General features: G+C 38.9%; 1 protein-coding gene across 3 annotated transcripts in view; it reads left to right on the top strand.

The window, feature by feature from the left end:
• otud7b (OTU deubiquitinase 7B) overlaps positions 1-12,962 on the top strand; it is a 29,295-nt gene extending 16,333 nt beyond the window's left edge. The window contains exons 3-12 of one of the 3 annotated variants that reach the window (XM_062985970.1): positions 867-1,040; positions 2,035-2,259; positions 2,654-2,755; positions 2,903-3,030; positions 3,150-3,256; positions 3,483-3,610; positions 4,367-4,516; positions 5,341-5,455; positions 5,838-5,916; positions 6,173-12,962. In XM_062985970.1, the coding sequence (XP_062842040.1) occupies positions 867-1,040; positions 2,035-2,259; positions 2,654-2,755; positions 2,903-3,030; positions 3,150-3,256; positions 3,483-3,610; positions 4,367-4,516; positions 5,341-5,455; positions 5,838-5,916; positions 6,173-7,564 (2,600 nt within the window). In that variant the 3' untranslated portion in view covers positions 7,565-12,962. Of the gene's footprint in view, positions 1-866; positions 1,041-1,726; positions 1,856-2,034; positions 2,260-2,653; positions 2,756-2,902; positions 3,031-3,149; positions 3,257-3,482; positions 3,611-4,366; positions 4,517-5,340; positions 5,456-5,837; positions 5,923-6,172 lie in introns of those variants that run through there. The other 2 variants (XM_062985969.1, XM_062985971.1) reach the window with 2 other exon arrangements.
• The last annotated feature ends 239 nt before the right edge of the window (positions 12,963-13,201 follow it).

Here is a 13,201-nt window from a genome sequence, read left to right as displayed (position 1 = left end):
ACAAATCCACTTTTAAATCACTTAAAAACAAAATCTTTGACTTTTTTATAATTGACTTTTTAGAAAACTGATTTCATTCATCAGTTAGCAATGGCTGTGGCAAAAACACTTTCATAACTCAAAAACTCAATCAATAAAAGAGGTGTCCACAAATTTTTGGCCATATAAAAAATGCTGACATATCTCTTATGTTAATTTGGTCTTTATGGCTTTTATAGAATAGGATGTTGAATGAAAACAGTTCTGCAAACCAAATGTACAGTGTGAGGTTAAGCAGGACGAGCATGTTGCCAGGCAACGCTCCTTACAGATAAAGATATGCATTTTTAAAAAATGTTGTCCTGCAGCATGCACAGACCACTGTTTACTAAATCAGTCACAGCAATATGTCTGTGTGCATATTATCATTAGTATACGAACTCTGTTTTGCTTTCTCATCTCACTCTGTTACACAATGTTTAGCATTAAAAACCAGTTAGGTACATGGGGGGTGCATGGTTAATTGGATGTGATCTAAAAATGTGACCCATTCCATGAGTCCATGACTTATAAGGGGCAGCACGGTGGCTTGGTGGGTAGCACTTTCTCCTCACTCCAGGAAGGTCCTGTGTTTGATTCCCTGGTTGAGCAATCTGGGTCCTTTCTGTGTGGAGTTTGCATGTTCTCCCGTGTCAGTGTGGGTTTCCTCTTGGAGCTCCGGTTTCTCTCACAACTGCCCATGACAGTGTTTGACATCGAAGTTGAATTGAACTTGAATGATTCATGTGTTACTTGTTTGAAACATGATGTTAAAATCTTAATAAACAAACATTATTTATTGGTGTTGCTCTGTTTGTAAATGTGGTATTGGTGTGTTTTATCTACAGGTAAAAATTGGGATCTGACTGCTGCGCTGAGTGATTTTGAACAACTGAGACAGGTGCATGCTGGGAGTTTGTCCTACTCATTTCAAGAAGAAAGTGATCAGGTTATTTCAGAGCAGAGGGACATGACAAGAGTGGGGCGGCCTATCCTGCACCGGCAGGACGATGTGGTGCAAGGTAAAGCCACTTTTTAGTATATATTTTTTGTTAAGCCACAAACATTGCTAACTGGTGCATATGATCAAGCAAGCAGGTTTAAATGGTTGTATTAATGAGCTCAGGTGGACCGACGGATTCAGTGTAGCTGGTGTGGGCAATAAGAAAATAAAACAATAGAGAGAGTAACAAAACTTTAAGACTCTTTTCAGAATAGAGGCTCCATCCCACAGACTACTGACTAGCATTTTAATATACATACATGTCTAGTGGAATAAGTGTGTGTATTCCATAAATTGTATGGTACTGTCACTACTTTGGTTTGAGAAGCTGGGTGTGGGTGAAGCTTCAACTCGGCTCATTAAAAGGATACATCTGTAGGAACTAATCAGATTTCAGAAGCTTCTGGCTTAGTAAGTGGCCTTTTTAAGTTGCCTTGCCCTACAGATTGCAGTGTGTTTGTCGTCTGTTTTACAAATAGTTCACACACAAAGTATAACCATGTTTTAGTCATTGTATATTAAAACGTTGCTGTAAAAAGAAAACATTACAGTATAGGTTAATAAAAACATATGTGTCCGTATGTAAGCATATAATGTATTTAACTCTTGGAAATAAGTCTGTTAAGTAAACCTGCTTCTAACTAATTACATGTTTTTATTGTGTTGCTCCACTTTCAGTTTGACACATAGGATCCAAAACAAAGTCACACCCATGCATGTGATGCTGTTAATTTGACCCAAGAATTTTACCTTTTTGAGTGAATCGGTTCAACCTGTTGCACGACCTCTAATGCTTTCATTTCTTAACAGTTCAGCACACGAAAACTAAAATGGGTAAAAAAAAAATCATCATGACTTTTAAATGAAAAATAAAATAATATTTTAGTATTTTAAAAGTATTTATGTATGTGAATGTTAATGTTATTATGGTGATAAAATATTATATAGTAAACAGCGACTATTTTAAAGATCTTATGTGCAGATTTCACCCTTTGATTGATGTGCATTTACAGAGAAGAGGTTGTCTAGGGGAATCTCTCATGCCAGCTCCACTATTGTATCGCTGGCACGCTCTCATGTATCCATTGTTGGTGGGGGCTGTGGCCCCGAGCCTCTTTTGGAGACTCCTGTCTGCACCTTCCAGCTGCCCGACCTCACCGTGTATCGTGATGACTTCCGCTGCTTTATCGAGCGCGACCTCATTGAGCAGTCTATGTTGGTGGCTCTTGAACATGCTGGTTAGTTTCATCAACCATATTTTATTTTTATTTTTGTTTTTATATATAGTTGCAGAAGGGTTACACCATGTTAAGGTGTTACTTTCCATAGTTTGGAATGGAATGTTTGGATAATTTTGTCAGTCATTTTGTCTTCTAATGTACTGGCTGCAAAAGGCAAGTCAGTGCAGATTTAAGGAGTATGTTCCTTTCTCTACAGATTCATTTCTGAGCAAAGAAGTTACACATTTGGTGCTTGTTTACACATACAATATTTAATTGTTCACAGTGGCTTTAATGAACTGTCATTAAAACCAAAATTACCTATTCAAATAGACATTAGATCATTTGATTAATATATAGTACATAAACTGTCTATTTGGGACAGAATTAAACTTAATATAAATGTGTGCAGGGCGGCTAAACTGGTGGACGAAGTTGGGGCCAGGATGTCAGAGCCTTTTACCTCTGGCTACGAGTGGAGATGGAAACTGCCTCCTTCATGCAGCCTCTTTAGGTAAATGTAGAGCACTACTTAATAAACGTTTTACAGTCCCATACTTCCCGAGACATTAAACTTTCTGAAAAATGTAATACTCATTTATGAGATTTTAAGATTCACCTATTTAATCTGAAAACATAAATAATGTGACATGTCACTTAGGCATGTGGGGCTTTCACGATCGCGACCTGATGCTACGTAAGTCTCTATACGCTCTGATGGACCATGGACAGGAGAGAGAGGCACTGAAGCGCAGGTGGAGGTGGCAACAGACCATGCAGAACAAAGAGGTTCGTGTTAATGTGTTTTGGGTTTAGATGGGTTAACCTCAGCCGATTCAAATGGTTATTAAAGGAGTGTAGGCTAATTGTTTTCATTCCTCTGTTTGTGTGTGTGCGCGCACGTGCAGTCGGGACTGATGTACACTGAGGAGGAATGGCAGAAAGAATGGAATGAGCTTTTGAAGCTGGCCTCCAGTGAACCCAGGATACACTACAGTACCAACAGCACCAATGGGTTTGTTAGCCTACAATAAAATATCCTTACATTCCTTTTTCCCTGATTTTAACCAACCAATCAACGTGCAAATATGATTTATAACACAGAAGGTGAAATAAATAAAACACTTTTGGTTGCTGTTTCCTCCCTAGTCCGTGTCCTTTTATTTTCCTTTGAGAGTGTAATTAGGGTGTGTTTGGGTGTGTAAGTGTGTAATCGGTGTGTCTGTGTTTTTTATTTACAGGGCGGAGTCACAAGAAGAGCCGGTGTATGAGAGTTTGGAGGAGTTTCACGTATTCGTGCTGGCTCATGTGCTCCGCAGGCCTATAGTGGTGGTGGCTGATACAATGCTGAGAGACTCTGGAGGAGAGGGTATCTCTCACATACATACATGTTTATTACCACCATTCAGAATCAATTTTCCATTAATCTGTTTCAGACCCCCAGATGATTGCTCATTTAAACCTTTATAAAACTGTTTGGGGCGGCACGGTGGCTAAGTGAGTAGCACTGTCGCCACACAGCAAGAAGGTCCTAGGTTTGATCCCCAGGTGGGACGGTCTGGGTCCTTTCTGTGTGGAGTTTGCATGTTCTCCCCGTGTCTGTGTGGGTTTCCTCCGGGTGCTCTGGTTTCCTCACACAGTCCAAAGACATGCAAGTGAGGTGAATTTGAGATACAAAATTGTCCACTGTGTTCGATATAACCTTGTGAACTGATGAATCTTGTGTAACGAGTAACTACCGTTCCTGTCGTGGATGTAACCGAAGGATGTAAAACATGACGTTAAAATCCAGAAAAACAAACAATTATAAAACTGTTTAATGCATAAAATCATGTATAAAAACTATAAAATCATCATGTACATGAAATAATGGTGATGGCATAGAGTTCCACTTTCAAACTTTGCAATTGAGGACCTGTGAAAGCAATAAAATTACACATTTCAAGGGGCTTGTACCAACAAAGAAACTGAATTACACTTAAAACAATAATAGTTTAAGCAAAACTAATGTAATAGTAAAAGCCTCAGTTTTTTATTCCTTACTGGCACATCATGTTCAAGCTCATTGTATTCCATTTTGTGATTACAAATGTTTACATATACAGTTGTTATTGTTCTGTTTTAGCATTTGCCCCGATCCCATTTGGTGGTATATATCTACCCCTCGAGGTCCCAGCTAACAAGTGTCACCGCTCACCACTGGTTCTGGCCTATGACCAGGCACACTTCTCCGCCCTGGTTTCCATGGAACAGAAGGATGGCTCTAAAGAGCAAGGTGAGGATTTTCTGTAGGACATTTAAACAGTGTGTATAACTGCTGACTAATACTGGTTTGTTTTAGGCTTAAGGTTTAAAGTCTGAACATTATACAAAATCTTAAAAACAGTCAGTTGTCAGTTTTATAATACTACATAAAACATCAAAACCATGACCATTTTCAAAAAGTGTGGTTTCTTTACTCAGTCACCCAGTCGTTGGTGTTTAATGTGTTTGCACCACAGCTGCAAGTCATTTTTTAATCATCTTACACTTTCCTTTTGATGCCAGTTTTTTAAGGTTTATCCTACAAACACTTAAGCAAAGTGAAATCCATGTTTGACGTAATTGTAGCAAGAGTTGTAGGAGTTCGACAGCCTTTTACTCCCACAATAAAAATGTTGACTTTGTTCATATTTAGTCCAAAAATGTGTTTTACTTTACAACTGTTAGTAAAAAATTTTTTTTTGTTGTAAACATTTGAAAATGCCACTTAATGCTGAAGGACATTTGTCTAAATGCTTATATGAAATCTAAGAACCACAAGCCCGGGGTCATCAACATAAACTTTTGTTGAGCTTTAACATGCCAGTTCACCAGCAGGAACTTCTCATAAGGTGACAGATTTTGTAGTTTTCTTCCTGACTTTTGCAAGAGACCATAGTACAGTGTCTTTTTAATGGGCGCAGTTAAACTGGCCCTGTTTTATTGGCACAGAGAAGTCACCAGCTGTAGTCAATCACTAACAAGGAATTGGGAGGCTACTGCATAAAATACACAATTAGCTTCAGCTGTTATTATGCATTAATGTAGATTTATTAACTAAAGCTGTATTCTCTGCAGTGGTGATTCCTCTTACCGACTCGGATTATAAAATGCTGCCACTACACTTTGCTGTGGACCCAGGCAAGGACTGGGAGTGGGGCAAAGATGATGTGGACAATGTGATGCTAGCCAGGTATGGTTTTACATTTTTTATAGTACATTATTTTTATGTTACACTGCTGTATATTAAAATGTACTCAGTTCTTTAGAGATAAACTGTATTATTCATTTATCTGTTTATCTGCAGCGCTTTATTTAAGGAAGCTTTGAGGATTTAGACTCGCTGATACTGGCTGTGATTGGCTGATGCACTAGATTAGAAACTGTAGTCTTGAAAGAAAGATTATCTTTAAATGCTCGTTATAAATAGAACATGGCAGAACCTACACCCATCAATGAGAAGTTTGTTATTATTACTGTTAATAAAAAACAGTTTTACAAATATTTAGCAGACAAATAAAACATTGGCACACTTTTTAACCTTAAATATTCTTTGCTGGCATGGTCTCTTCCAGTGTTACTTTATCTCTGGAGGCAAAGCTCCATCTGCTGCACACCTACATGACTGTGACGTGGCTTCCTCTGCCTTGTGAGGTACAGGTAAGCTTTTTAGCCTCTCTGCAAAAATCATAACAAACACCAAGATAAAATGTTTAGCTGCTAGTAAATTGCAAGTATAAATGCTAAAATTGGAACTGATTCGCTAACAAGCACTCTTTTAAAAAGAAGTCAACTTTTGAAATGTTAATGGCAACTCTTTAACCTGCCATTTTTTGTCTGCCTTGCTGTCATTCCATTAAAATGCATGTAAACTATGCTCCTAAAACTTTACCTTTCTATCTTTCCACAGCAGGCCCCCTTGGCCCAGCCTGAATCACCAACTGCTTCAGCTGGCGAGGACGCTCGTACACCTCCTGACTCTGGTGAGTCAGATAAGGAGTCAGTAAGCAGCAGCTCCAATGGAAACGGAGACAGCAGCGCCGCAGGTAGCAGCAGCACAGCGGGCAAATCCTCCAGTTCCTCAAGTTCTTCCAGCAGTGGGTCAACAGGAACAATGGGTAAGGAAAACAAAAAGAAGGACAAAGACAAGGACAAAGATAAGAAGCGAGCTGATTCAGTGGCCAACAAGCTGGGCAGCTTTGGCAAGAGTTTGGGCAGCAAGCTAAAAAAGAATGTAGGCGGTTTAATGACGAGCAAAACTGCAACAGGAACAGGTAAGCTTGAAGGTTCTGAGAAGAAAAAGGGCTCCCTTCGTGGCCGCAAGAACAGCAAGGATGGCAAAGACTGCTCGCCTTCAGGCCATCCCGGCTCAGAGGATTGTGGGAAAGGTTCTCCATCCTCCCAGAATGGGAACAGCTCATCCGAAGGCGACTCGTATAAGTACAGTGCTGACGTAAAAGCCAGCCTTAGCATCCTGCGTGCGGCCATGCAGGGTGAGAGAAAGTACATCTTCGCTGGTCTTCTGACCACCAGCAACCGGCAGCCGTATCAGGAGGAAATGATCCAGCGCTACCTGGCAGATGCTGAGGAGCGTTTTAGAGCGGAACAGGAGCAGAAAAGAGAGGCAGAGCGCAAGGGAGTGATCAATGGTGTCCAGCCCAAAAAAGAGGGCCCTGAAACTGGGTTTCGCTGCTTCGAGAGCAAGGATGAAGTACCAGAGGCCTCTCCTCATCATTTAAATGCTCTTAAGTCACCTTGTTTCAACCCCTCGCTGTGTTCAGGTGTCGTACCCATTCCTAGATGCACCTTCCTTGATCACACGCATACCCCTCTCCCTCAACACCTTCATATTCATGGCTATATGGACACCCGGCGCCAGTTGGCAGGCGGCTCACCGTCGACCTATCCAGGCCTCCCATCCTACGCCACCCTGCCTCGCCACTGCCCCATAAACCAAGGCCCTGGCCACGCTCAGTGCCACCACCCACCTCCCTCCCCCTGCACAGCACCTTGCTTCTCCCCTTGTTACCCACAAGCACAAGATATTCCTGAATTTCACTGCGATTCGATGTGCACAACATACAGCAACAACTTACTTGCAGGACTAGACACTCGAGGTGGACCACCGCCAGTAAGGCATTATTCGCTGGGTAGCGCCGGTGGTTTGGCCAATCTGCAGTCTAGGTGCCGAACACCCAGCTGCAACTATTATGGACACCCAGAAACTTTTAACTACTGCTCGTACTGCTACAGAGAGGAGCTGAAGAGGAGGGAAACCGATCCACCGATGCACAGGTTCTGAGCAGATAACTTAAATAGTGGCGTCTTTCTTACGTGAGAATCGGTACATCCCGTCCATGGAGGATTGCTTCTGATTGAGACGGGCCTCGCTTCATCAGCATGGACAGACAGCGATAGTGCGGATGGCTGCTGATGGATTCCTGTTACCTTTGCAGTGGATTTTAGGTGGTAGATGTTTTAGGCGCTGTCATGCTTTCATGCAATGTTGCCGCTGCAGAAGCTCACTGCTTATGACGAAGGTGTGAGCGACTCCACAGTCTTTTTGGAGGCACAGATATGTTCAATAGAAAAAGACATCACATGCAAACAAATAACCCTGTATTAACATCAAGCACAACAAGAAGATGCACATTTGTACAGCTGCATATTTACAGACTGTCATGCTGCAGAGGTATGAATAAGGTTGTCATTTAATGAGAAGTTAACTAATTTCTTGCCATATAATGTTACAGAAATGTAAAACATCAGCACAGATACATTTAGTGTTTGGTTGACTTCTTCTCCCAAATTACCCAACGTTCTAGCCCTGTTCCAAAAGTCACGTCTTGACTGGCTTAAATCAGCTTGACATGATTCTTCTGACCCCTTTGCCTTTGTGGTATCTATGAATGAAGTTCTGGGTCCACTGAGTTAGGCAAATTCTTGGCAGCCAAAGATTTTACTGTACAGTAGGAGTCACTCTAACTTACAGGTGCAGATGTTTATGGGTTCGTAGTTATGCAGACGTGAGGTAGGATGAGTTACAGAGCTACTGGGTACTGATTTAGTGGGTTGTTGTAAATTGAAGAACTTAAGGCCGGATTTACACATACTACTTAACTTTGTTAAAGTAAAAAATGAAAAATTCTAAAAATAAACTGGCCAAACTGTTAACTTCTTTTGATTGAGAGAATATGGTATTCTAATCTTCTCATTAAGAAAAAAAAGAATATTAATACTGAGAGTTGTTGCCTCAGCCTACACTAAACTGTAAGGCATATTTAGCTGTATTTAGGGAACAGCATGCTAAATCTGTGACAAATTTTTCACTACTCTCGGGTTATTATACTGGGTTAAAAGCATTAGTTTCATTAGAATATACTATTACTGTATAGTCTGTTAGCCCTTTTATTGGGTCCTGGCCAACACATGCAGTGGTAATGAATATCATTTGGATTTTTTAATGGAACCAGAACTTGCTTCTGTGATTCTGTGAACAGCTCCTACAAGGCTGCTTTTATAACCCTAGTAAGCAGCGACCCTCTGTGGCCTCAAATATAGAGCAAATGCCAAAACAACAATTATTTAAATGTGCATATACTGTATTTATGCAACACAGGAATGTGATTCCCTGAGCAAAAAATGGGCAAAACGTTTATTGTTCAGGTGAAAAAATAAGTTGTTATACAACCTTCAAATCCTTATATGACTATATGACTTCAATATAAAAAATACGGAATGCAGTCACCACAGTTCCTGGTAACAATAATAGGACAAACATTTACCATATTATACCCAATGTACCATTTTGAAGCACAAACTCTGTGTGTATATGGTTAAACTCCCACAAACCGTTTCAGTTACAGTAATATGGCCATAATTTTAACATTTAAAGGTAGTATGTGTGAATTCGGCAAGTCGGCAAAATTGCTTTCAGTTGACGTGTTAATTAATTTATTTATATTAAATGAAGATACCAGTTTAGATGCTCCTCTTGCTGTATTTATTTGAAGTTCTCACATACTGTAACCCTTGTGACCTACTCAAGGGTTGAAATGATATCATACTCAATTTTCAATGTTCCAAAACCAACATGGCTTGTAAAGCAATGAAAGAAACCCCAGAACGTGATGTTTCCTACAAATAATAAAATAGGTCAGCAGACCTTTCTTTGCACAAAGTCAAGCACTTTTCTAAAAAGACATTGTGTGTATGTGTGTGTGTGTGTTTGGGGGAGGGGGGGGGGGGGTTCCCTGAGTGAGTGCTTTTTGTGTTTTGTTTTGGTGTGAAAATGAGAATGAAGACAATACAAGACTGTTGTTCACTGTCACCAGATGGTGGTTTGCTGACCCTGCTGTTTCCTAGTTGCCTTTTAAATGTCTATTTCTTGAGATATTTATAATGAAATATTATTAATATACGCATCTATAATTACTGATTTACTTCATCCAAAACAGGCATGTGCCAGTGTCCCACTGTACAGTGTAGTGAAGTAATCAACGAACAGTAATTAGAAATTGTACCGCTGCACCGCCCGAGTGCCCAATTTCACAAAAAGCTTTAGTATTGTGCCTAGCTAGAACTATTAATAATATTGATTATTATTTTATTAATATGCCACCTTTCCAACTAGTCAGTTTAGCACATTTCTCTGCCACATGCTCAAAATAAGGTCCAGAAAAGTAGATGATGTTTAAAATCATAACTTAACTGACATGCGTAAAGCCCAGACCTCAGTCCTATCTTACATTTAGAATGAATTGAAATGCTGAATGAAAGGTTAATCTTGGGCAGATTAAATGTCTTGATTTTGTCATATATACATATACACGTGTACAATGCAATGAAATGCTTTTTCCAAATGCAGGGGCAGCCATTGTACGGGAAAGAGGGTTAGGGGTCTTGCTCAAGGGCTTAACAGTGGCTGCACACAACCTTCCAGTTGGTAACACACGGCTCTACCCACTAGGATACTGCTGTATTCCCACCAGTCAACAGTCTTAACAGAAGAGTGGTCTTATAGTAGCAAAGGTTTATTTTAAAGCCGATGCTTTTGGAATAAGATTTTTCAGTGTCTGGGGCACACAAGTTTTTGGTCATGTAAAATTTATCTTAATAATATATTTATAATATAATAATCTACTCGGAAAGTACAGTTCCCTGATAACGTAGCAGTTAGCTAGAACGTTTAGCTAACATTCCTGACATTTTTTTCCCTTCAGTTTTGCACTGAAACTATTTAGCTAACAGAGCTAACCCAATCTTGTTAAATACATCCAAGTAATGTTATAGATTTGTTGCAGCCTCCTTAAAAGTCTGGACGGTAATATAATTTAATTTTAACAGCACAGTGGTGCAGCTCCTAGTTTAAACCTCGACCACAGTCAGAAGTGTTGGATGTTCTTTATGGTACAGATTTTCTTCCACCGCTTAAAAATTTGCAAGAAGTTGACCGTCTACTCTCATTTACTGCTGGGTGTGAATGAGGATGTGTGTGTTGTGTCCTTCAGGACATACACGTTGTGCTGAGATGAATGTAGTAAATAAAACTACACTACACTTATACATGAGTGCGCAGGTGTTTCTAATGAAGTGACCTGTGTTTTACACCATGTTATGAATATTCCAACATGATGCAACAGATGCTGTTAAAAGCTGCTTCTGGTCATTTTCTGATTTGTCCAATAGGTGGCGCACTTGTATAGTTTGTAATTGACTCATTGAAATCCCATCGTATCATGTTGATTCTCAGTACCAAGAGACTGGATTTGTGCTTCACAGTTCAACACTTGTTTGTCTTGTACGTGTTTTTCTTTTCTGCTCAGGTACATAAATGCATAAAAACTCCATTATACATGTAGTGATGCAGAATCTGGTTCTGCCCAGACTACTTATTACCTTGCTAACTATAAGTTCATTCTTTCTATTTTTTTTATATTAGTTATTGGATTAGTGAATATTCTGCAGGTAAAAAAATACAGTTTATTTTCAAATTTTGGTCTTTAGTAATAATGCGAATATCCAACATATCCAGCTCATTGTGAGCTTGCAGCTTCCGAGACCCTAAGTTTTTGTGTAGGACTCCTCTGTGTTGTCCCTAAACTACATAATGTAAATTAGACACATCATTGGAACAATATAGTAAAACAGCTCTATAACAAACCCATTAGCCTAGATGTATACAGAAGGGGATTTAGTGACACAATTTGCAATGTATAACGAGAATAGTAGGAATAAAGTTTGGTCTCATTCTATTTTTTCTGAATTCAAGGTCATTATCAAAGTGGGCACCTCACCATGACTTCTTATGTATTTAAATGGTCCTTGGCTGAGATTGACACTACAGACTTTATTATTGAATAGGCAATTGTAAAACTTAAGGGCTTAACTTCAATTCTTAACTGGTGTCAGTTTTTATTGTTCAGTTATATTAGATTGATAGTTGATGAGAAAATTGTTGAATATTTGAATAAAATATTGGAAACCAAACATTTAACTCTTGTGGCCTGTAGTGTCCTGCAGTAGGTTTCGTTATTGCACATGCAGGAGCAAATCAAGTTGTTTCTGATGTTAATTTAAGCAAAATGTGTATTGCCTGTTACTATGAGATAATTTATGTGGTCTCAGTCAACACCGCATGGATTTATAGTATTCATTAAAAAATAAATGGTCAAATCCGATCCAGTGTTTTAGGCCAGTATCCGTCTACTGTACCGATATTCCGCATCAGCGTTTGTCATTTACGCATCTCCCTAAAGTTAACTCTAAAACAGAAAACTGACAAACAAATGTGTGAGAGTTTGTATGTTGATAAATAAATGTGTATTTTCCTCTATGACAAGTGTTACTGCTTGAATATACAAATGTAAATTGTCAAAAATACTGACTGGCATTTGAAGCTCTCTCAATAAACAACTGACAGTTCCTAACAATGAGTGTTGCACTTCAGCAAAGCCTGAAAAGATTTTGTATTAAAAATGACAGCAGTTGTAAAATAAGTTTGAGTTATTTTTGTAAACTGAAGCAGTTTTTCCAGTGTTTTTAAAGATGAGAATGTATATTGTTTGCAGGTCACTAAGGGAAGCAATGGAAAGTAAGGTCGCCTGGATTTGAAGTAGTCAGTATTTATGGGGTGCACGATAGAGCTGACGTGATTCAGCCTGTTTAACTTACTGGTTACTTGTCTAAACACTAATTTCTTCTTCAGAAACCTGACATGCTATGGTTTAAAAATCTCTATATATTTTTAATAAATTTTTTTTTTAGTTTTGTTGTAAAACGAGATGTTTTTTCTATTGTGGCTTGGCGTCGATCAGACGGGGCTCCTGAATTTCCGTTCACTCTGACTAAGCATTTTGGTGGTGATTCACCCCAGGACACGATGCTCTTCTTTTTGTGGATATGTAATAAACTTGACTATTTTTATATTGTATATTTTCTTGAGCGGGACAGAACGGCAGTCATCAGCATTGACGGTTTGCATGAGACTGAAACTGTTGCATGTACAGATGCAAATCATTCAACCAAATTTGTGTGATGTTTCTGTTTTATTTGGCAATTTGTGTTTGTTTGTTTGTACTTTTTTGAGAGGTAAGCCCAGGCTGTGTGACAGTGCAATCTAGATGGAAAGAACATCTGGTTTTTATGTTTGTTTTCTTTTTGCACCGTTTGAATAAAATTCTCATTGTATTTAAACACAACAGTTGTTTTCTGTGATTTTTCTTGGGTATGTGAAAGGTGCTATATAAATTGAAATTATTATTTATTATTATATATTATTTCTGATTGACAGTTGTGTTCTTTCAGTGTGGGGAATAAATGATTTATATGTTATTTTATAATATTATATAATAAAGTAAATCTTATATAAAATAGCCAAATCCTTATCAAATAGGTTTTCAAAATTCATTTTGACCAAGAATTGAGCCTTGTGGAATGT

The sequence above is a fragment of the Trichomycterus rosablanca genome, chromosome 23 (genome assembly GCF_030014385.1).
Source record: "Trichomycterus rosablanca isolate fTriRos1 chromosome 23, fTriRos1.hap1, whole genome shotgun sequence".
Classification (NCBI taxonomy): domain Eukaryota; kingdom Metazoa; phylum Chordata; class Actinopteri; order Siluriformes; family Trichomycteridae; genus Trichomycterus; species Trichomycterus rosablanca.
This window is presented reverse-complemented; position numbering and strand designations above follow the sequence as displayed.